This window comes from Taudactylus pleione, unplaced genomic scaffold (genome assembly GCF_031769625.1).
Source record: "Taudactylus pleione unplaced genomic scaffold, aTauple2 ptg000051l, whole genome shotgun sequence".
Lineage (NCBI taxonomy): Eukaryota > Metazoa > Chordata > Amphibia > Anura > Myobatrachidae > Taudactylus > Taudactylus pleione.
The window spans coordinates 6,977,598-7,000,162 of record NW_028284453.1 but is presented as its reverse complement, the minus strand read 5'-3'; the positions used below and the strand labels follow the sequence as shown (position 1 = coordinate 7,000,162).

The window sequence follows — 22,565 nt, the reverse complement described above, 5'->3', positions numbered from 1 at the left end:
ACATTGTAAGCTTGCAAGAGCTGCCCTCTTACCGCTCCGTCTGTTAACACCTAGGGGTAAATTTACTAAAGTGCGGGTTTTTAGAAGTGGAGATGTTGCCCATATCAATCAATCAATCAATCAGATTCTAGCTATTATTTGCTAAAAGGTGCTAGTTAAATGTTAAGTAGAATCTGATTGGTTGCTATGGGAAACATCTACACTTTTAAAAACTTTCACTTTAATAAATATACCCCCTAGTCTATTACTGTGTTTACAATTGTAAAGAGCAACGCAATATGCTGGACCTTTATAAATATATTATTAATAAATAAATATGGAATAAATTTAGTATAAAAAACTGTTTAAAAGTTTGAGCCACTAGATGTCACTGCAGCCTAAAATAAAGACAAAACAACCGTTCCCGTCCATCATCTGCTGAGTCAGATACATCATTTTATATCATTCTCACAACTTCCACCATGACCCATTAAACCAGAATGACATGGGTATGCTTCCTTTTTACACACTTATGTATTAATTGCATCAATGAAATAATTGATATTAAGCGCCTAATTCTGAGACGCAAGTAATTGCGAATGCAGCAGCGTGTATTGTCGGTGGACTGGCTGCGAGTTTATAAATAATGCTCCTCCTGTACTTCTGCAAGCTTTGTATTATATATACACAGCACTGCAGAATATGTAGGTGCTTTATAAGTACAAGGGAATAACGTATATACGATTCCTCCCAGCCTGCACTCGTTAATATCAAAGTATCGGTATGCAATCGGGAAGCCGACTGCCTAAATACCGGCAGCCGGCTTCCCGACTGTCATATCCCGGCAAGGGTGAAATGCCAGGCGTCTAGATGTAGACGCCCGGCATTTCCCTGACGCCGGGAGAGCGGCGCCCGGCATTCCGATCGTAGTGATGCCGGGCGCCGCGAACGGACAGCCGCGGGGGGGAGGGTTAGATTTAGGGCTCCCGGGGGGGACTTAGGGTTAGGCACCCCCCCCGGGAGGGTTAGGCTAGGGAGAGGGAGGGTTAGGCACCCTGGGGGGGAACTTAGGGTTAGGCACCCCCCGGGGGACTTAGGTTTAGGCAGCGGGGAAGGGGGTGGTTAGGGTTAGGCACTTAGAGGGGGATTAGGGTTAGACACTTGGGGGGGAGGTTAGGGTTAGGCACCCCTAAGGAGGGCTAGGGTTAGGGGGGTTAGGTTATACAATACTTACCTATCCACGATCGGGATTTCCAGCGCTGTCGGGCTTCCGCTGCCGGGATCTCTGCTGATGTCGGGCTGCCGGGAATCGGCCGGCGGTATTTCATATCAATTCCAAAGTATCACACTATCTCCTAGATTTCATTGAAGGTCACAAAGAAACTTTTTGGGTTATCATAAATTAAAGGAAAGAAGAAAAAAAAACTGAAACATGAGATAAGTGTAAAGGGGTCATTTAGCCTTTATTCTACATATTTAAAAAGTAATAAAACATAACACCTATAAAAAAAATTTTTTTTATATACTCTATATCAGAGTTTCCTAAACTCTGCCATTACAGTCCAGGTTTTAAGGATATCTATGCTTGAGCACAGGTAATTTAATTAGTACCTCAGTCAATTTGATTTAACTATGTGGACTTAAGCATGGATATCCTTGAAACCTGGACTGTAATGACGGCGCTTTGGAAAATCTGTACTAGATCCTAGCAGAGATCTGGTGGTGATAAAGCAGTCACTGTGGATTTATTGTTCTTTACATAGATGATCTTAAACTGGCCAAACAGGGCTATAACTAGGGGTGTGCGAGCGGTGCCGCCACACAGAGCTCTGTGGGTGGCCTTGTCGCTGCCCCACTGCCCTTGCTACTGTCTAGCGGGCAGCCACTATCGCTACATCAGTGCTGCCGGGAGAGTCTGTTGGGCACTCCTGGCACTAACAATGCCGTTTGTGCAGCCGATGGGAACGTCCTTAAGAAGCTCCCGGGCAGTGCTGCACTTCCTGGGGCTGGCACTGTTGCCATACACTGCACTACAATGCAGCCAACCAGCCGATAGGGAAGAAGGCTGGAGCCACTGCCCGATAATCGAATCGCATCCATATAACACACAATGGGTCTGATTCAGACGTCGACGCAATGCGGATGTTTGCGCAGTTGAGCGATTATTTGCTACTGCACATGCACAAGAAATAACGAAAACTCCTATGACACCTGCGTTCCACTGAGAGCACAGGAGCACTGGCATAAACATGGGCGTTCCTGAGTAGTGCCTGAGAAGTGGCCTGCAGGGAACGCAAAAAAGGAGGTCTCAGGGGCGTTATGGGAGTGTCGTGGGCGTGTCAGTTAATGCGGCTGTGTTTTCAGACGCAGAGCTGCAGAAGCCATGTTCCTAAGTATTTCAAAAGGAGACATTGCGCATGCCATAGGCTGCTGCAAGGGTCGACGGTGTGCCAATGGTGGAATGTTTAGAACCACCGGCGGAGTTGCACTACCCGCAAGTGGGCATCCGAAGGCTTGCACAGACCGGCACACAAGAGGGAGGGTGAAATTAGCATGTGCATATTATTGCCGCTGCAACTCGTCGCAATCAAGGTCGCAATAGCGGGCACCCCTAAATCAGGCTCAATGTATGGAGGTGATCTCTACTCACAGCCTGAAGTTGGCTGAATGACGGTCGGGTTCATTGGGCAGGTTTGCAAACCAAACCGATTGATCCAGACCATGTCTCAGACATTTCTAGATGGTGGACGATCATCATTCTGTACCATGCACTGACAATAATCATTCAAAGTAGTTGTTTGCAGTGTACGGCCCGATGTAATTTTAGAACATTCCCATGGTACCGAAGATTGTCTGTCAAACCTATAACACACAAGGCACATTAGAAGACACAAATTTGTTACACAGGTAATAATATTAAGCTTCACCTTCTTCAGTATTTCAGGGCAGGGGTGTGAATTACGTCACTGTGAACTCTCTGGTGTTAGGTGTGAATAACAAGGTGCGATGGAACACAGCCTCCTTATTTCTCGGCCTGGCAATGGGTGGAGCAAATCTGACTGGGGGTCCTTGAAAAAACGAGTGCTTAGCACATAAATTCAGAAGAGGATGATAATGCCACTGTGGTTTCAATTTTATGCGTAGTCACAATGGCGGTAATATGAAAATGCCAGTTTCTGACTTCCCTTTTGGCACTAGCATGCAACGGACAGTGCAAGCCCTGAGACGCCCACTTTCATTGCCCGTAGACAGTGCTAATCTGTAGGTGGTTCCTAAGCTCAACCATCAGTGCACCACCTCGTCCACCATCGACACATGCACCAGCCTATGTTGAGTGGCCATTTGATCAAACTTTTAAAATTTTTTATTTCAGTATGGCATCAATAGGGCGGGATACTTTTATGGAACCAAGGGCCTGATTCAGCAAGGAACGCACGCAAGCAGACACATGAGAATATGCTAATGAATGTATATGCACGGAGACCACAGCACAATATGCAGACGCCCAGCCCCATATTATGCCGCCCATCTCCCTTTACTCACAGCCTGATCAGCACGCAAGATAGCGTAATCATCGAGAACCATCGGACCCATTAGCATAATAGTGGTTGACCTGACCTGCTGCAGGAATTTGGCCGCTTCCTGTGTACAGCTTACGGTATGGCTGCGTATGCCGCCACCCTGCCTTAATTATGCACACCCCTATAACGGTGTTATAACGCCTGCGTTCACCTCACCACCCCCCATTACCACCCACAAATGGCACTGCCTGTCAATCAATTTTGGAAGGGTCTGCGTACACACTGCGTGTAGTCTGCGTACCATAATCTAATTGCACCGGCAAGTTCGCGCACGCGCTGTGCTATGCATACGCAATCGCAGAGCAAAAACAACGGCCACGTGCGTGCGTTCTCTCCTGTGCGTTCCTTGCTGAGTCAGACCCCAAGAGGCCAGCAGCCAGAAAGTTTATGAATCACTGATTTAAATCCATAGGGTGGCCAGCGCTCTGTATTAGGGAGTTATTAAAAGAAAAACACTAAGAGGTATATTTACTAAAGTGCAGGTTTTTAGAAGTGGAGATGTTGCCCATAGCGACCAATCAGATTCTAGCTATTATCTTCTAGAAGGTGCTATATAAATGTAGATGTTGCCCATAGCGACCAATCAGATTCTAGCTATTATCTTCTAGAAGGTAATATATAAATAATAAGTAGAATCTGATTGGTTTCTATGGGCAACAACTCCACTTCTATAAATCCGCACTTTAGTAAATATACCCCTAAGGGTAAATAGACAAGTATACAAACGGCAGATTTACTAAGTGTTGGTTTGCAAACCGATCAACAACCACTGGCCAACCCACCCAAGTAAGGATGGCGACTACCAATTATCGATGGTAAACCACTGATGGCCTATGATCCAATGGTTCTTCGCCATCGATGGCGCAGTTTTTTCCCTCTCCCTGGCAATGGGGCACGGATCATAGCTTTTCCCCCTGGCATGACCCATGAAGCCCTGCCCCCAGATCTAATTGGTCCACTGCACAACAGAGCACGGCTGACTAATAAAGCATAGCTGTCCATTGGTGGGCGAAACCATCGATGGTTTATGTCAATGGTTACACACCATCGAGGTTAACTACCAATGGTACCATCAATGGCAACCATCGAAGGTTAACCCACGGATGGCCATCCCTACTGACAAAACAGAAAAAAAAATGCACAGCAGACAATAAAATTAGGCAAAATTTTAACGAAAATAAGGCAACACACAAAAAGGCAAGACAACATTTTGAAATCGCTATATAACTCACCAAACTGCGATCTAATAAGGGGTTTGTGATGTAGAAATAACATATGGTATGTTTGGGCCAATACAAAAGCACCAGGAAGTTTTAGTCAGTTTTTCCTTTCTATTTGCTGTCGTTTTCCATCGGAAATGACAACAATCGACAGACTTCATTCCAGCAAAAGCCAACCAACATTGTCAATTGGCACTGGAAACCGATGCAAAACTAAGGGTTAGTAAATTTACCCCTAAGGGCCTGATGTAGAGCCGCAAGCAGGGCCTGATGGACAGTTGTGCGCTAATGCTGCAACTGCGTTCCTGAAAATATGCAAATTATAGTATAATCTGCGTAGGAGAGTGAGATGGACTCTGTGAAACATGAAACGCCAACTTTATTTATCTGTATAGATCTGTTGGTTGGTCCGGGCACTCTTCTACCACCCAAACATTCGACAAACATCAACCAAACAAGTCCTCAGTTGCGCAGATTGAACTGTGTGCCTGATTCAGCAAGCAACGCACAGGAGAGAATGCACGCACTTGGTCGATAGTTTTGTACTGCGTATGCATCGCACAGAGCGTGCGTGAACTAGCCAGTGCGGTCTGGTAAGCGTATGCAGACTACACGCAGCGTGCACGCAGACCCCTTCTGACATGGATTAACAGGAAGTGCCGTTTCTGGGTGGTGACATGGGGGTGAACGCAGGTGTGCCTGTGCGTTGGGACGCCATTTTAGGGGTGCGCATAACTTAGCGACTGCTGTGCCACATGCAGTGATGAGACCCCGTGCACACAGGAAGTTGCCAAGATCCTGCGCGAGGTCTGGTCAACCACTATTATGCAAATGTGGTTGATGGTTCTCGAGGTTTACGCTATCTTGTGTACTCATAAGGCTTTGAGTAAAGGGAGATGGGCGGCTTAATATAGGGCTGGGCATCTTATGCTGCTGTCTCCGTGCGTATGCATTGATTAGCATATCCTCGCAGCGGCCGGATACGTGGGTCTGCCTGCGTGTGTTCCTTGCTGAATCAGGCCCTGTGTCGCTTCCACAAAACATGGTCACTGTGGTACTGCGAGAGGGTAGTCAGCTGCATGCACATCCATGACGCTCCATTTACACACCCACAGCACAGCCTCTTTTTGCATTGAAATTTGGGTAATCCTAACCTCCACCCAGATTTGCGAGTCTTTCACAGTGATCTTCTCATAGGTTTGCGAATTAGTACGCAGTAAGGGTTTCCGAGGATATTCCTAATATACACAGAAGAAAAACATTGTCCATTTGCGAAAACATCGGCATAGCAAACAACTCTGAATCAGGCACACAATCCGCATGCAATTCTGATGTTCACAATCAATTTTTCTCCTACGGTGCATGCGCTGCACAGAGAGTACGCACTAAGGTGCTGTTGCGATCCAGTCAGACAGTAGGCTACTTCCGGTGACAGCCATCATTACCAGAAGCAACTATTGATGGGCCATTGGTGGTGGAGATCCGATGTTTTGCCACCATTGATGGCAGAGATCTGATGGTGAGCAGCAATGTTTTTTTCTTTTTCATCACACAGTGCTTAGACCATAGGTTCCCAAACGCGGTCCTCAAGGCTCCCCAACAGTTCAGGTTTTAGAGATATCCATGGTTGAGCACAGGTGGTTAAATCAAATTGACTGAGGTACTAATTAAGTCACCAGTGGTCAACCATGGATTTCTCTAAAACCTGAACTGTTGGAGAGCCTTGGGGACCGCGTTTGGGAACCTCTGGCTTAGACCAAACCCCACTTTGTGCCCTGCCCTCCGCTTCTGATTGACCGTCCGCGGTCATGAGTTCCACAGTAGTGATGCACTTCAATGGTTTTTTGACAGTGGTTTCCTGCCATCGATGTATGTACCAATGGCACCATCGATGATGAACCATTCGATGGCTATCCCTACCACTCAGGTGTACTGGAAATGCAGGGTTTATATTCAGTTCATATACAGATGATGTGGGTTTCTGGTCAATCTAACTACGGTTGATGTGCCGCCAAGCACTGCCGCGATTTTCAGCTGAGCACATACCAGATAGTTACAAGACTTCTGACATCCTGCATACCACTATGGATGGCATATCACCTAACATCTGGGAACAGGGACTCAGGGTCTCATTCAGACCCGCTCGCGAGCGCTGAGTGCTCGCAAGCGGGTCGATTTTTCCCAAATGCGCATGTCGGAGGCGCCTCCGTCGTGCGCATGTGCGAGACCCGAATAACGACGTGGTAGCCGTCGTTATGGGTCTCGCACCAAAGGGAGCGTGCTGTCGATGGTGATTGACAGCACGCCCCCTTTGGTGGGCGTGCCGGGGGCGTGGCTGCCCAGACGGAGGTGGTCCCATGGGAACGCCTACCGTCTGGGTCCGGCCCCACTGACATCACTAGTGATAGAGCCAAAATCACTCCAGGGCTTGCGGCAGACGAGACCCTACCGCAAGGGTCTCGTCACAAGCCCGATGGTCGCGATGGTCTTGACCATCATCATGGATGCTTGCATAAGCTGTGCGAGCGTCCACGAGGCCGCCTCGCAAAAAAAAAAAACACGCCCTGATTCAGAGCGGGCGCTCGTTCAGAGCGTCTGGCTCTGAATCAGGCCCTGATTCAGAGCTGGACGCTCTGACAGAGCGCACGCTCTGAATCAGGGCCGTCCCTCCTACTTTTTGGAGCGGCCTCCTGGCCGCTCGCATAGCTGTGGGTGACCACCCACAGCTATAGCGAGCGGCCAAAATGATGGTCAAGACCATCGGGCTTGCAACGAGAACCTTGCGGTAGGGTCTCGCTGCCACAAGCCCTGGAGTGCTTTTGGCTCTATCAGAGCCAAAAGCACTCTCACTGACATCACTAGTGATGTCAGTGGGGCCGGCCCCAGACGGTAGGCGTTGGGAACGCCTCCGTCTGGGCAGCCACGCCCCCGGCACACCCACCAAAGGGGGCGTGCTGTCACTCACCATCGACAGCACGCCCCCTTTGGCGCGAGACCCATAACGACGGCTTGGCCGTTGTTATTCGGGTCTCGCGCATGCGCACGACGGAGCTGCCTCCGTCGTGCGCATGCGCACTTGGGCAACATCGACCCGCTTGCGAGCGGGTCTGAATCAGGCCCTCAGAGCGAAAAGCAGGACTTTCCTTCCAAAATCTGGACGGTTGGGGTTTATGATGGAGTGCAAAGGAAAACTTGTGGATAGACTCAATGCACTGTTCTGGTAATTAAATTAAGGGCCTTATTCAGAGCCGGTCGCTATTTGCGGTCGTTCGCTCTGGAAAAAGGGGTGGCTATTCAAATGAACCGTTCGCTCTTTGCGGTCTGTTGACGCCTCTAAGTCTGAACGAGCAAGCAAAACTTGCGGTCGTAATTTTGAAAAAGACGCCCCCTGGCCGCTCGCATCATATGTCATGTCCGCTATTTATTAGATTAATCGAGTACATCGAACAGCGTATCAACTGCTCGCTATTCTTGTGGTTGGTTTTTCCTACCACTATATTGCGAGCAGTTCTGACTAAAAAAAACCCAAGTGACGTGGTCAATGACGCTGCTGTTTTAATTATGCACACCCTTAAAACGCCCGTTTTGACCTTTAAGCACGCCTGCGTTCTGAATTCCACTCCCCGTTTTCAAGCACCTTCCCCTGTTACCACCCACATACGCCTCCTCCTGTCACTCAGGCATTCGCTCAGGCAAACGATTTTCGGCCGCACTGACTGGTTCGCGCATGCGTATTACAATCCGTACGCATGTGCAGATGTGCGAACATCGGTCAGAACGAACGAGCGGCCGCTTACGAGCGGCTCTGAATCAGGCCCTAAGTGTACACCATACTTCAGCTAATGGAAGTGCCACTGCAGTCCACAGAAACTGCTGAGCTAAAAAAAAAAAAAGTCCCAATTAGGGAACCTCAAAAGGGGCTTGGCTTGCAAAAAAGAGTAGGGTTTACTTTGGTTTCATCCAAACAGGGAATTTGAGAGGAGGATGTGGATGGATTAGGGTCAGGGGGCCTGATTCATTACAGATCGCAACTGCGATTGTAATAGCGATTATGCACGCAGTCTCACTGCGATAGTATGCTAATCCATTGCCAACGCAGCACAATATAAGGACGCCCACTTTACCTTACACACATCCGTAATCTTTAGCAAGACTGCAATACCATCGGTAACATCGAGTACCATCGCAGCCTCACGCACAGTTGCACAAGCTCTGACCTCACTCCGGAATTGCTAACCTCGTCCCAAGCTATGAGGCCTCAAGCTGGAAAGGTATCGCAGTGGATGATTTATACTCGCCCTTGCAATGGCGTTCAAACGCCCTGGCACTCTGTGTAGTCACTGTGATCACAGTCCCAATCGCAGTGGCCAGTTCGCGCACTGCGATGCTAACACTTGCGCAGTACGCAAGAATTGGCCGATTGCGTGCGCATTAGCAGTTGCAATCCTTGCTGAATCAGGCACAGGGATGGGTGTCTCAGTCAGTGTAGTGTTAAGGTGCCCACATACTAGGCAATATTTTACACGATCAGCCTGAATCCAATGCATCGGGACGACAGATCGTGTAAAATATGTCCTAATCATGAGTCTCTACTCACGATTACGGTGCCGATGCGCATACCCGCTGGTCGTACATCGCATCTTCAACTCTTATCACGATGCACTGGAATAGTATAGGATGCACGATAGATCCTGGGTCAATTTGGATTGTTTTTAACACCAAATCGTGCCCACGACTGCAGGGAGAGAAATCGGACACGATATCGGATCGTAACCTGAACGCCTAGTGTGTGGGCACCTTTATACTACAATAACGTCAGTAATTAGAAGCATGTCCTTATGGAGTGTTCTCAGGACTCATTTTCAAGATGTGAGCAGATTTCATTTAAATAGTTAAAATCAGCCATAGTGGGACTACAAATCCCAGCATGTCCCGCCTCAGTCCATGCAATAATATATATATATATATATATATATATATATACACATAGGTGGAGTTGCTCTGCAACAATCACTGACACTGTTTAATGAGCTGCCCACTCAGCCCAGCACCATTTGCCATCACCCAGCCTGCTGCAGCTCCCGCGCAGCGCGCTCCCGTGGTCGCACGTGTCAACGTGGCGAGCGTCGACCAATCAGCAGCTGCAGGCCAGTCCAGAAACTTCTGTAGTCCCACAAACCGAATGCGAGAGAATGCCCTGATTGGTGGCGATACGCTTCTGATACGCCCATCCCAGGCAGGCATTCTAAAGAGGCGGGGCCGGCGTATAACAACTAGCAGCAGTGTGCCTGGTCTGTATCTGTAGTCTTGGAGGAGCTGGAGCATCATAATTGATATCACCAGAGGGCAGGCAGGTAGGGGAGGACAGTTATACTGCACCATTGCATGCTTAGGGTGAGGCTGTCATCTGTGGATTTAATGGCTTGTAATGCTTATTAGTCATCTCACAACTAGTTTGGACATTAGTGATTAAGGCATGGGTACCAAGGTTGCAATTGGATAAACTTGAATATTTCTGATATCTATCATATATACTAGCATGGTTGACTGTGCATTGTGGCATGATCTGAATGCTTTAAAGTGTAGGTGTGAAATGAGGCTTTGCAGCTTTGGGTACCACAAGTCCCAGCATGCTCCTACTAGGGCTTGTTGTTCTGCCATGGTTGGAGTATGTATAAGATTGCCTTTAAAAGATGGAGCTGTCAGCTGAATGTAACTAAAGTATGGTTCCAGCTGCAACTGATATACCCTTGGCAGTGATGCATCCTTAGCTCTATGGCTATAGAGATTGATTCAGTAAGTAAAGGTCAGGGGTCACATTGATTTGGTACCTGGTGTAGTCAGCGATCTGGTGATAATGAACTGCGGTCGTTTCAGGGTTGTAGCGAGCAGAAATATGAGGACGCTAACCGCCCTTCTAGTTGTGGCCGTTTGTACTCCATTGGTTGTGTGTAAACCGACTCAGGAGAAGAAGGGCCGTGTCCACCACAGCAAGGACCTGAGTGACCACCAGCATGATGACAACAAGGACTTCCAGTTTGACCATGAAGCATTTCTGGGCAAAGAGGAAGCAAAGACATTCGATCAGCTGACGCCAGAAGAGAGCAAGGAGAGGCTGGGGTAAGAGCATTGTGTGTAACCCTCAGGACATAAATAGTCTGGCTTATTCATATAACTTTACCACTGGTATTCAGTGTATATACAATGATTGTGTTTGTAGGACTAGTGCCCAGCTCACGAGTCCCTGGCATCACTGAAGGCTACTGTAACAGGATATACGCCTCACTAAAGGCTCACCTATTCTATTATACATTCATTATTGCACTGTTATGCTTTATGATTCCCTGTGTTGCTCTATGCTTCTGTATACAGATAGCATGTATATCATTAGATTCGGTGAAACAAGTTCATACGAGAACATCCAAAACTCTACTTACACCTCCAACTACCATGGATTGCTTGCATGACTTTCTCTTCGTGCTGCCATAGTAATGGCATATTGGTACAATAGGGATTTATGGATAGACAGGGACTGTTGTTGCTGAGCATTTCTTCACTGGGGCTTGAACTGACATGTTTGCTTCTTGGATAACTGACATGGATCAGTATGGATATATATATCGTATATATATATAGTATAGTATGGATCATACTATAGAAGAGATGATTACATGGTCAGAAAATCTTAATTCATTGATTTACTTATTCTTTAAAACAGGGATGGGGAACCTCAGGCCCGGGGGCCGTATAAGGCCCTCCAAATCATTTGGTCTGGCCCTCTGAGCTTTTTTTTGCTAGCCTCATCTGGCTAGCTGGGTGCCTACAATGGTACACTGCTGGAGCATCCTTAGGACGCTTCAGACGGTCACACCGCTGCCCTTACAGCTCCCAGGCATTGCTGTAGTTACCAGCGATTATGGCTCTGCGCCTGCGTGATGTCACGAGGAGGGGGTGTGGCCTGCATCGGGCCCGCAAATAATGTTCTATATATTAAAATGGCCCTCGGTAGAAAAAAGGTTCCCCACCCCTGCTTTAAAATGACAAAGTTAGAATCCATCACAATAGTGCATTAGAATGAATTGCAATAGTGGGAGATGCAAGTTGTTTGCAGCTCAGGTTTTTGCAGTCTATTCTGGCTCATGTTTATACCATGATAAAAGGATGCTTGCCACCTCACCATCTTTACTGCAGACACACGTGTGTGTGTGTGTGTGTGTGTGTGTGTGTGTGTGTGTGTCATTATCATTACTGCACAGACACTCTTTATGCATCACGCCGATATCCAATGCTGTAGATCGGAGGCATGCTGACTGGTGGGATTTGTAGTTCCACAACAGTGAAAGTGCCGCAAGTTACCAACAGCTTCTGCAGTTTCTACTATTTACTGATTAAATTGCCATACACAAAACCATTAGCCGCTTTGAAAAAGATACTGTAACTATGATTTCCTTTTTTATTTATTTATTTTTTTCTTTTAGCCCGATTTTAAATTTGGTTTTATATGATTAAATAAGAGCTCCTAAAATATTTGCAACATAGTATTGTGGACATGATGGGAATAGATGATACACGTGGCTTTGGAATTAGTGGCAGTAAAGTAAGTGACCTGTGTTTGTAACAGTGGTGTAGAATGAGGCTGAAGCTGGACTGTAGTGAGGCGCTCTCTGTAATATGTGGTACATGATTGCAGACTGTGGGTATTCTGTAACTCGCTCCATACAAGGGTGTGGAGAGCTGAACTATAACTGTGCAGCAGAGAAACGTGTAGCTCTGTCCCAAGGACTGCCTTCATGAAGGAGGGACAGTTATATACATTTCCCACCCTACAAAGAGCCTGGGGGTCGGGAACATTCCAGACTGTTATCGTGGCAGTATCCAGATTTTTTTTTTTTTGGTTTCCTTTTAAGTGTCAGATAAGAATAGGCTGGAATCTTGAGATTTACAATGAAAAGATCCCCCACCCTTTTAAGGATACAGGATACAAACTATTCTGCATATACAGTGTGAGACAGATGAGCCTGTTCTATGTTAACCTCTAGGCAGTGCTAACATTTTATGCAGTGCTTAATTTCTGTCACTAAGGGGACTATTTTATTTTTTTTTTAAAAGCCAAACCCATAGAGAAACATCGGTTTAAGTATCCTTCCAATGTAACATGCCTAAGGGCCTGATTCAGAGATGGACGCAAATGCCGTCACGAGTGCATTTTTGTATGCAGCACGTGTGCGAAAATATACAAATGTTGCACCTGCCGGGATTTGTATTGAGACACCCACCAGCGGCAACCCAGATTTGCCACTTGTGTGCAAGGACGCAGACATCGGACACACATTGGTCGATCATTGTGACTTCTGAGAAACCCTTTGGTCGCACAGAATGGCCAATGGTACTAAGACGCCAGAGCTAGTGTTCATCTTAGCACCTGGCACCTGTCACAACCTGTGCAGTTCCTCTTTCCTCTCTGGGGTGCCGCTCTCTGCTCTGGTGCTACTAGCACTCTCTGGTCTGTATCTCCGCAGTTTGTTGCATCAGCTGAGTGTGTTAGAAGCACCAGAGCAGAGAGCGACACCCCAGGCAGGAAAGAGGAACTGCACGGGTTGTGACAGGTGCAGGGAGCTAGAATGAACACTACAGAGCCTAAACAAATGCGTATGGGATCGTAGATGCAGGCTTAGAAACGGTCGCAACGCTCCTGCGTCCCTGCCCCCTAGTACCACCCACAAACAGTCCCTGACTGGCAATCACTTTGCGAATAAATCCTCGCTACGACTCCCTTTGCAAGACCATTGCAGTGTATGCGCAGTAAAGAAAACATCAGCATTTCGAAAAACATCTGCATTGTGTCTATCTCTGAATCGGGTTCTAAGGCATGGGATGACCATCAGATATATCTCCTGTGTTAGACAAACTAAGCTGCAGACTGCGGTCCCCATTATTCTCAATGTGGACTGCAATCTGGGCTATTTATCAAGCTCCTAAATATCTTGGGTTTTCTCGTAGATTGACCCTGTTAGCTGTCGCCTTCTTCAAACTGCCTTAGCTCCTCTAACCTTATAGTGAGAGTATTGCCGGAGCGCGATCAGAAGATTTATTTATTTTTTTGTACCCTTCATAATGATTTAAATAGTGCAATGTGAATTTCTATTAGAGATTTGTAGGCTGTTGACCTACGGTATATTGTTTTAAATGTTTCCTGGTCAGAACCTGGGAGGTCTCGAGCTGTAATCTGCAGTTTTGGTTCCTTGCAGGAAGATAGCCGATAAGATTGACAGTAATAACGACTCGTACGTCACGGAATCTGAGCTTTTGGGTTGGATCAAGTTTGTGCACGGACGATTTGTCGCAGAAGATGTTGATAAACAGTTGCTTCTGTTCGATAAGAACCACGATGGATCAGTAACTTGGGAGGAGTACTCAAAACAGACTTACTCCCATCTAATAGGTGAATTATTTTATTTTTGTCATTCTAATCTGTCTTTTCTCTCATCCCCAGGAAGATAGTTAATAAGATAGACAAGGATAACGATGGCTTTGTCACTGGCGAGGAGCTGAAAGATTGGATTATACACACCCAGAACCGATATGTCTATGAGAATGTTAACAGGCATTGGGCAGATTACGATAAAAACAAAGACGATAAAATATCTTGGGAGGAATACAAGAACGCTTCTTACGGGTATGCAGCAGGTAAGAGAATGAAAGCATCGCCTGCCTCCGTGCTGTAAAACCGCCCCCGCTTCTTAGCCGGCTGTGAAAACTAAAAGAAAAACTTACTATGATCCACTAGGCTAATCTGCATGTCTTGCATCGCTCTTTAGCCATTGGATGGACTTGCTTTGATTTAGGCTGTCTCATTTGCATGGCTGTTACATGTCGCTTTCAAAGCTGCCAGCAATATGTTAACGTTAGTCACTACAAACCAATGCTAAGTACTGAAATACTGTGATTCTATGATCGCTAGGTATTTGTGGCATACTATCCACCCTGTGTACTGTTACTGTCTCATGTATTTGTGCTCCCTATCCCTAATCTCTGTTCTAGGAGAATTTCACACTGGATGTTTAATCTCGGCAAATAACTGTTTGTTTTGACTGGTTATTTGATCTATGGTCCCCACCCTGTGGCCTACACCACATAGGATGCTATGAGGCCGGCCACTCATGTTCATCCCTTAGCTACAGTGAAGTTTTTGTGAAAGGTCTTGTTCACTGCAGGCTTATGCTTTCATTCTCTTGTCTGCAAACCATGGGGGGCTGTTTGGAGAGTGAAGCGGATGATTACTAAAGGGCTGATGTACTGTTGAGCATAAGTCTTGATAACGCGATGTGTTCTAGATTTATTTATAAACCTTACTTGTTATAAATGATTATGAAATAATTCACACCAATACAGATTCTAAAGTAAATGACAATGCTTTTACTTAAAGACAGCTTAATTATACATGTATTTTGCCAGCGCAGAGTTACAACAAAAACACTTATGGTGCGTAAACACTGGGCGATATTACTGAGCGATTGCACGATTACGACATCGTAATCGTGCAATCGCTCAGTAATCGTGCACTAAAATTTGGAAACGACCAGCGATGCGCCCGCCCGCTGGTCGTTTCCTACATTGTCCATCGCCTGAACATGCAGCCCAATCTGCCGATAACGACAGATTGGCCATGTTCAGGAATGATGGAGTGTGCCTGCACTGAACGACTGATCGTTCAGTGTAGGCACTGCAGGGGATCAGGAACGACTGTACAATTACAATGTCGTAATCGTACTGTCTTTCCTGATCGCACAGTGTGTACGCACCTTAAGGTTATATTAGCAGCAGTAGGGAATACTTGTAACATAAGTTTGTGACACCCAGTGCAGCATACCAGTCAGCCAATTTCATACATACGTACTGCAACTGCACCCAGCACCCTCTTTGTGTGCTCTATCCTCCTTCCTCTGAGTGTTCCCCGACTGCTCCCCCTTCCTCTCTCTCTCTGGGGCGTTTTTATACTATTCCTCTGTCTATTTCTCCAGTTAATCCAATGGGGAATATTAATCTATTTAATATTTGTACATGCTAAGCTTTAATTGTTTATGTCCTAACAAAAAAATATTGACACTATTCAGTGTTATATTTCTATTCTCATGTCATAATTGCTCATCTAGCCTTTACCTCTGACTATTGCAGACAAAGGCTATCTCAGTTAGATCATTTGTTTATAAAATCTGAGACTTGCTGCCTCCTAGTCTGTACACGCTATATACTGACATTTTAACGCTACAATTCTTATTGTTAAACCACTACACAAGATGGCTGCTGCATTAGACACAGGATTTGTTTACTTTAGAGAAGGAAGGGCACGCCTTATCCACTCTAGGCTGAAGCCATTCGACTAATACGGTTTTCTGCAACTCGCACAACTAATTTATATATTCTCGACTACTTCTATATACTCTTCATTGCAATAAAAGTAATAGTGTTATACATAAGCGTGCATATATTCGTGAATTGCTGACGAGACGTGTACATGTAATATGCGGATATTCCTGTGTTATCAGTCTGTTTGCGGAGCGTATAGTTTGCATTGCGCTGTAGACCATGTGTACGCAACTGCAGGCGATACAAAGTTGTACACCTCTCAGGTCCATCACCCCTTGTGACTGAAGGGTGTAACACAGCTGTAGTGGGTCATTCTCATGCAGGCACATATCAGAGAGGGCATGTTAGCGGAATCATTGTGCAGAAATATATACACTCCTATTTTCAACGGATCTTTTGCACCAACTAATGGACTCTATGGGCCTGATTCATTACCGATTGCAACTGCGATTACGCACGCAATCGTCTGATTGTTGCGTACTGTGCATGTGTATCCATCGCAGTGTGCGAGCCGGCCACTGCAATTGGGAAGGTGTTCGTTCAGACCCATTGCAGAGCGTTTGAACGCTATTGCAGGGCCTTGCATAAATTATCCACTGCGATGCCAGACGCTGCCTGAGGCCTCATAGCGTGCGATGAAGTTGGTAATTTCTGACCTTGTGCAAGTGTGCGTGAGGCTGCGATGGTACTCGATTGTTTCACAGTCTTACCTTACACACATCCGTTATGTTTAGTAAGGTGGGCGTCCTTATGTTGTGCTGCGGCGGCATAGCGATCTCAGTGGATTAGCGTACTATCGCAGTGAGATTGCATGCGTATTCGCAGTTGCAATTGGTAGTGAATCAGGCCCTACGTCCATACATTTCTGCTTTGCCTCAAAATCCAATTGAATGCCGTAGATGGCTGTAGGGACAGTGGAACACACAGACAGTGCACTGTACAGAGAGGTTCCTTCAATATGCTTTTGCAGCAATGAAAAACTGATCCAGCAACTGGCTCTCTCCAGCTACTACCAGTCCACTCCATTCCTGAACCTCTCATTAACTATATTTTCAATAAGATTGTGTGTGTTTGTGTTTCTATAGCTCCACCCACAGTTCCTGAATCCATTGTTCCAGAGAAATAGCCCTAGTTACTACTAATGCTTATGTCTAAAGAATGATCTTAAAGGACAATAAAACATACTGTACTATTTAATCTAATGTGCTAAATCTTCTAATATACACATACATCCCAACATTGGAGGTGTGCTGATGGTGTCAGGGGGCGTGGCTTCTCCCTCTCCAGTGGTTCTCCTACCACCCCGCACATCAGTGTCAAGTGCAGCAGTGAATGGAAATACCTCCCAACTGCCCGGCAATCAGGACAGAGCACTGAAATCAACCTTTTGGGTGATTGGTTTGTCGTTATGTGCTTAAGCATACAGTATGGTTTACATATCTCTTCATACCGTACCTTCAGTATCTATTGCAGGTTACACTTCCTCCCCAATTGCATTATGCAACAACTACAACATGACTCCTGATTGGTTCATGTAACATTCATATTTTTTATTCCCCAACCGGTAGCAAGTTAGAGATTAATAAAACAGGACTACCTTCTTTTACATTATCATTTGTGTAAAAAATATACAGTAGAATTATAAAAATGTACTTTAGAAATTTGCCACCTTAAGGTGTGTTACTCACCTCTACATAGTCATTTTGTGGACTGAAGCAATATTTAGCTTATCAATGCACTAGGAGCCAGAGTCAGTGTTTGCCCCCACAGTGTGTGGGTGGCTCGTACACCTTTAAAAGAAAAAATAGCTGACTGAAAACTAGCATAAAGTGTTGGGTGTTACGGTCTGTCTCATTCAGGAGAAGATGAGTTCTATGATATTCCTGATAAGGAGAAATATAGAAAGATGAAGAAACGCGATGAGCAACGATTTAAGGCAGCGAACAAAGATGGTGACATGATCGCCACCCGCGATGAGTTTACAGCCTTCCTGCACCCAGAGGAGTTTGACTACATGAGAGACATTGTGGTCACGGTGGGTATCTTCTACTGACCAACGCAATTACCTACACTGCAGAGTGAATATTTGGTTTGCAGTTCTGATTATGCAACGATGTCAATGAAGAGGTGTTGGATAGATTGGCAGGTGCCATGACGGGTACAGGGAACTATGGGAAGGATGACAGCTGCTATGATGGGCACAGGGAATTATAGGAAGGATGACAGGTGCAATGATGGGCACAGGGAATTATGGGAAGGATGACAGGTGCTATATGGACACGGAATTATAGGAAGGATAACAGGTGCTATATGGGCACGGAATTATGGGAAGGATGACGTGCTATAGGCACGGAATTATGGGAAGGATAACAGGTGCTATTATTGGTACAGGGAATTATGGGAAAGATGTATTTTATTGCTGTACGGATTAACTGCATATATGCCTACTTAAACTAGAGAAAAGTTGCGGGACAGGTTTCATCTTCCTAAAGTTAGAATTACCGAGCTTGTTATGCCATGCAATTGAATTTGAGTTAAAATTTGTATAATCTTTATAAAACGTGTGATACTATGTATCCTCTGGACTCCTGGTGGTATATTTGCTAAAGTGCAGGGTTTTTAGAAGTGGAGAGGTTGCCCATAGCAACCTATCAGATTCTAGCTATTATTTTCTAGAAGGTGCTAGATAAATGTAAAGTAGGAATCTGATTGGTTGCTATGGGCAACATCTCCACTTCTAAAAACATGCACTTTAGTAAATATACCCCCCAGATCTCTGTTTCAACAATCTGGTTTTTGTTCTCATAGGAAACCATTGAGGACATTGATAAGAATGGAGACGGGGCAGTGGATGTTGATGAATACATAGGTAAGTTATAATCTGATCCTGACCTACACACTTGTTAGTTGGAAGGAAAACTGTAACATAAATGTAAAGTAAACACAGTGTTATAGGATTATATATTGATGACAAAAATGTGGATATTTCCCTTAAAGCACCCTGTTGTTTACAAGTAATTAAGTATCCTGTTTCCACCTTCCCCCATTACAGCGGACATGTACACCCCTGATACTAATGAACCTGAGCCAGAATGGGTGAAAACTGAGCGCCAGCAGTTCAGGGATCACCGTGACCTAAATAAGGATGGAAAGATGGACCATACTGAGATCAGCCACTGGATCAACCCACAGGATTATGACCATGCTGATTTGGAGGCCAAGCACCTTATCTACGAATCTGACAAAGACAAGGTAAGACATTAACTGTGTGCTTCCAGTACCAAAAGCTGAAAGGAGAATTACTACACTGGCCAGTAAAACTGCATTTTCCGTGTACTTACTGAAAAATATGGCAAACTGCATAGTACTAAGCACTACCAATGGCACATCCAGTGATTGCCTCTTAGCAGGGGCAGGCTGCCATCTAATGCACACTGTATAGTAGTGTCTGGAAGCCAATAGACAGAGGATCCTGACCACCCGCTCTGATTGGTGGTTAAACCCTACGGAACGGCCATGCGGCACCCTCTGCTTGCTTCTAGGGCACAATTGTGCACCCACAGTATCACACTGATTGGTGAATATCACTGGTTACGCGCTGATTAGGGTGTAGGGTTGGCTGGGCTATGCTAAAGCTATAGATTTACAGCTGTTATAGCCAGATGGAATCGGTATGTAATGCCTTCGGATCCAATGCTGGCGGACTAAATACCGACAGTGGAAGGCCGAACAATGAAGATCCCGACTAGGAATGGTTTGTGTCCTGTATGGTTTACCCACAATCCCTAACGTATCACATTGTCCATTACTATTTCCAACAACAGGAAGTGCAATCTCATCCTCTGCCAGTAGGAAAATCTAGAAGGTTGCACTGGGTGCCAATGGTTAGAGTGATGCCTGATTCGCTGAATGAGTGATGTCATGTCTGAGATGATCTGGAAGCGTGGCGGTTTGGTATCATGTCGCAGCCTAGCGCTGCACCCCATCTGAGTAGCTGAGAACGCTGGCCCCACCTCCTGCCAATGTATGAAATGGCGGGGTGGGGTTCTTGGCTGAAAAGGGGCAATGCTGCACTTGCAATATAGTACCCCTACTTATTAAACTATATACACTATTCCTAATAGTACTTATACAAAAGCATGGACACAATCAAACAAAAATAAGAAACCTGTGTGTATGTGTGTATGTATGTATGTGTATATATATATATATATATATATATATATGTATGCGTGTGTGTGTGTGTGTGTGTGTGTGTATATATATATATATATATATATAGATATATAGATATATATATATATGTGTAAAATTATATTTTTAGTGTACAGATCAAATTAGATGTATACATGGAGGTTATCTGTATAATTTACTGTGTTTCTTCCTCAGGATGATAAACTTTCGAAGAGTGAAATCTTGGAGAACTGGAATATGTTTGTCGGCAGTCAGGCAACAAACTACGGTGAAGACTTGACGAGGCGGCATGATGAATTTTGATCCTTGTCTGTGTGCTCCTGGCCGAGCATGTATCGCCTCAGCACATTGTTGGTGCCTTAGAATTTGAATTCCAGTTGTGGACCTTGGGAGAGGAGGACTGAAGATGTATGTTTTTTTTTTTTTTTTTAACAAATGTCAAAAAGACTTACCTGGTGCTCGGGAAGCCTGCCAATGTCTGACAGCATTATGGATGTGACTGCATTGAAATGGCCGTGAAGGAGGGTTAAATAGCCCTTTATTCCTGTTTTTTTCCTTGTGGTCATCACCTATTTGTTTTTTTTTGTTTTTTTATTTCTATTTGTGCTGTTTAAACTACTACGCCAGACGCTGTCCCGCGCAGTTGTTGAATAATCTTTCATTAAAGTACATCCCACTGTTTGCCTGAGGCAACTTAAAGATGGCACGCTAGCCCAGGCACTATGGCACGCTAGCCCAGGCACTATGGAAGCTCCTTGCGCCCTGAGGGATTTGTATGACTTGCTGCAGAGCTTTGTTAAATCTTTGGAGACAATGACATAAAGAGATTTGTTGTCTTTTAAACTAAACCACTTTATATTTGAGAAATATGGTCTGATTACTTCATAGTGTGTGTAAAATATATAGAGCCATTTGACCAATGTTAAGGTGCAATTTTCTTGTGCTATAAATGTGCCTATAAATAAATATTAATATTGGGTCTGTTCCTTATAAGCAGTGGTGCTTTCGGGTATCTGAAGCTTGCCTATTACATACAGTCCGTATTGCTCAGTTCAGGCAGTACACCTACAGTAGGGTAATCTTTCGGTACACGATGGGGGAGATGTATCAAACCAGGACAGGTGGAGGAGTTGCCCATAGCAACCAATCAGATTGTAGCTACCATTTATCTAGTACAATGTTTCCCAAACTCATTCCTCAGGGAGCGCTAACAGTGCATGTTTTCTAGGTCTCCTTACAATCACAAGTGAAATAATTATCTCCACCTGTGGATCTTTTAAAATGTGTCAGCCAGTAATGACTACACCTGTGCTCCAACTAGGCAAAATGGAGACCATGCACTGTTAGCGCTCCCTGAAGAATGAGTTTGGGAAACGCTCTACTAGATCAATGACAGCTAGGAGCGGATTGGTTGCTATGGGCAGTTTCTTCATCTGTCCTCTTTAGATACGTTGATACATTTCCCCCATAACCAGGGGTGTTCTAACAAGGGGACCTGTGTGCAAATGACCCCCCCCCACCCCATGTTATCTGGCTGCTGCAAATCCCATAGTTCCCGCAATGTCTTCTCAAATATGGCGCCTGTGCAGAAGATAGCGAAGGCTCACAATGCCAGATTATTTGTTATCTCTGTGCTGTATATATGAAGACATTGCTGGATAAATAATGATGGCAGCAGGCGATAATATAGTAAGTGTCGATTCTGGGTGTGGGGCCACACTTCACTCAAGGCCCTGTGTACACCACACATCCTTAGAATGGTTTGACAGGTGTACCGCTCCAGTCAAACCCCCCACCTCTTATGCACAGACAGACAGACTAGCCCCCACTAGGTCTGGTGCCTGAACGTGTAACAGTTTGGAGTATATAAACATGAGCCTGACCAGCATCTGTTATTTCCTGGACAGAGCTGCTAGAAGGGTCATGTTATCACTCTCTTTGGATTTGGGTAAAGGTGACTCGTGCTGTAGACACATTTTCTGTGTTTATGTAAATTGACCTGCGGATGGAGTTTCTGTTTCAGGACAGTATCCCAAATGAGCGCAGAGCTGGGATTTCCACATGTTATGTCCTAATAAAACATTTCTGTAAAGTGCCTCAAATGTGTGTGAAAAAATTAAATAAAAAGAGAAAATCTGATTTGAAAAAACTTTGCGTCTGTACAAATGGGCAAGACAGTGATGGACAGAGAAGACTCCTAAGGGAGGGCTGGGGGGAGCATTGA

General features: G+C 45.3%; 1 protein-coding gene across 5 annotated transcripts; it reads left to right on the top strand.

Moving 5' to 3' along the window:
* Positions 1-10,012: 10,012 nt before the first annotated feature.
* Positions 10,013-21,498, top strand: LOC148535500 (reticulocalbin-1-like). Of its 5 annotated transcripts, none has more exons than XM_088462600.1 (7): positions 10,013-10,130; positions 10,658-10,900; positions 14,274-14,467; positions 18,007-18,182; positions 18,956-19,016; positions 19,200-19,399; positions 20,537-21,498. In XM_088462600.1, the coding sequence occupies exons 2-7, from the start codon at positions 10,677-10,679 to the stop codon at positions 20,642-20,644; spliced, it is 963 nt and encodes a 320-aa protein (XP_088318726.1). In that variant the 5' UTR covers positions 10,013-10,130; positions 10,658-10,676; the 3' UTR covers positions 20,645-21,498. The 5 variants fall into 5 exon arrangements, with proteins under 5 accessions (XP_088318726.1, XP_088318725.1, XP_088318727.1 ...); XM_088462599.1 differs by having other exon boundaries at positions 10,013-10,134; XM_088462601.1 differs by lacking the exon at positions 10,013-10,130 and adding an exon at positions 10,145-10,576.
* The last annotated feature ends 1,067 nt before the right edge of the window (positions 21,499-22,565 follow it).

What these genes read in the sequence shown, in the direction of transcription:
- LOC148535500 (XM_088462597.1), top strand. Translation starts at nt 10,638, where the DNA reads ATGAACTGCGGTCGTTTCAGGGTTGTAGCGAGCAGAAATATGAGGACG. An exon ending in GAGAGCAAGGAGAGGCTGGG is followed by an intron (nt 10,901 to 14,273) that starts GTAAGAGCATTG and finishes TCTCATCCCCAG; the next exon opens with GAAGATAGTTAATAAGATAG. An exon ending in TGAGAGACATTGTGGTCACG is followed by an intron (nt 18,183 to 18,955) that starts GTGGGTATCTTC and finishes TTGTTCTCATAG; the next exon opens with GAAACCATTGAGGACATTGA.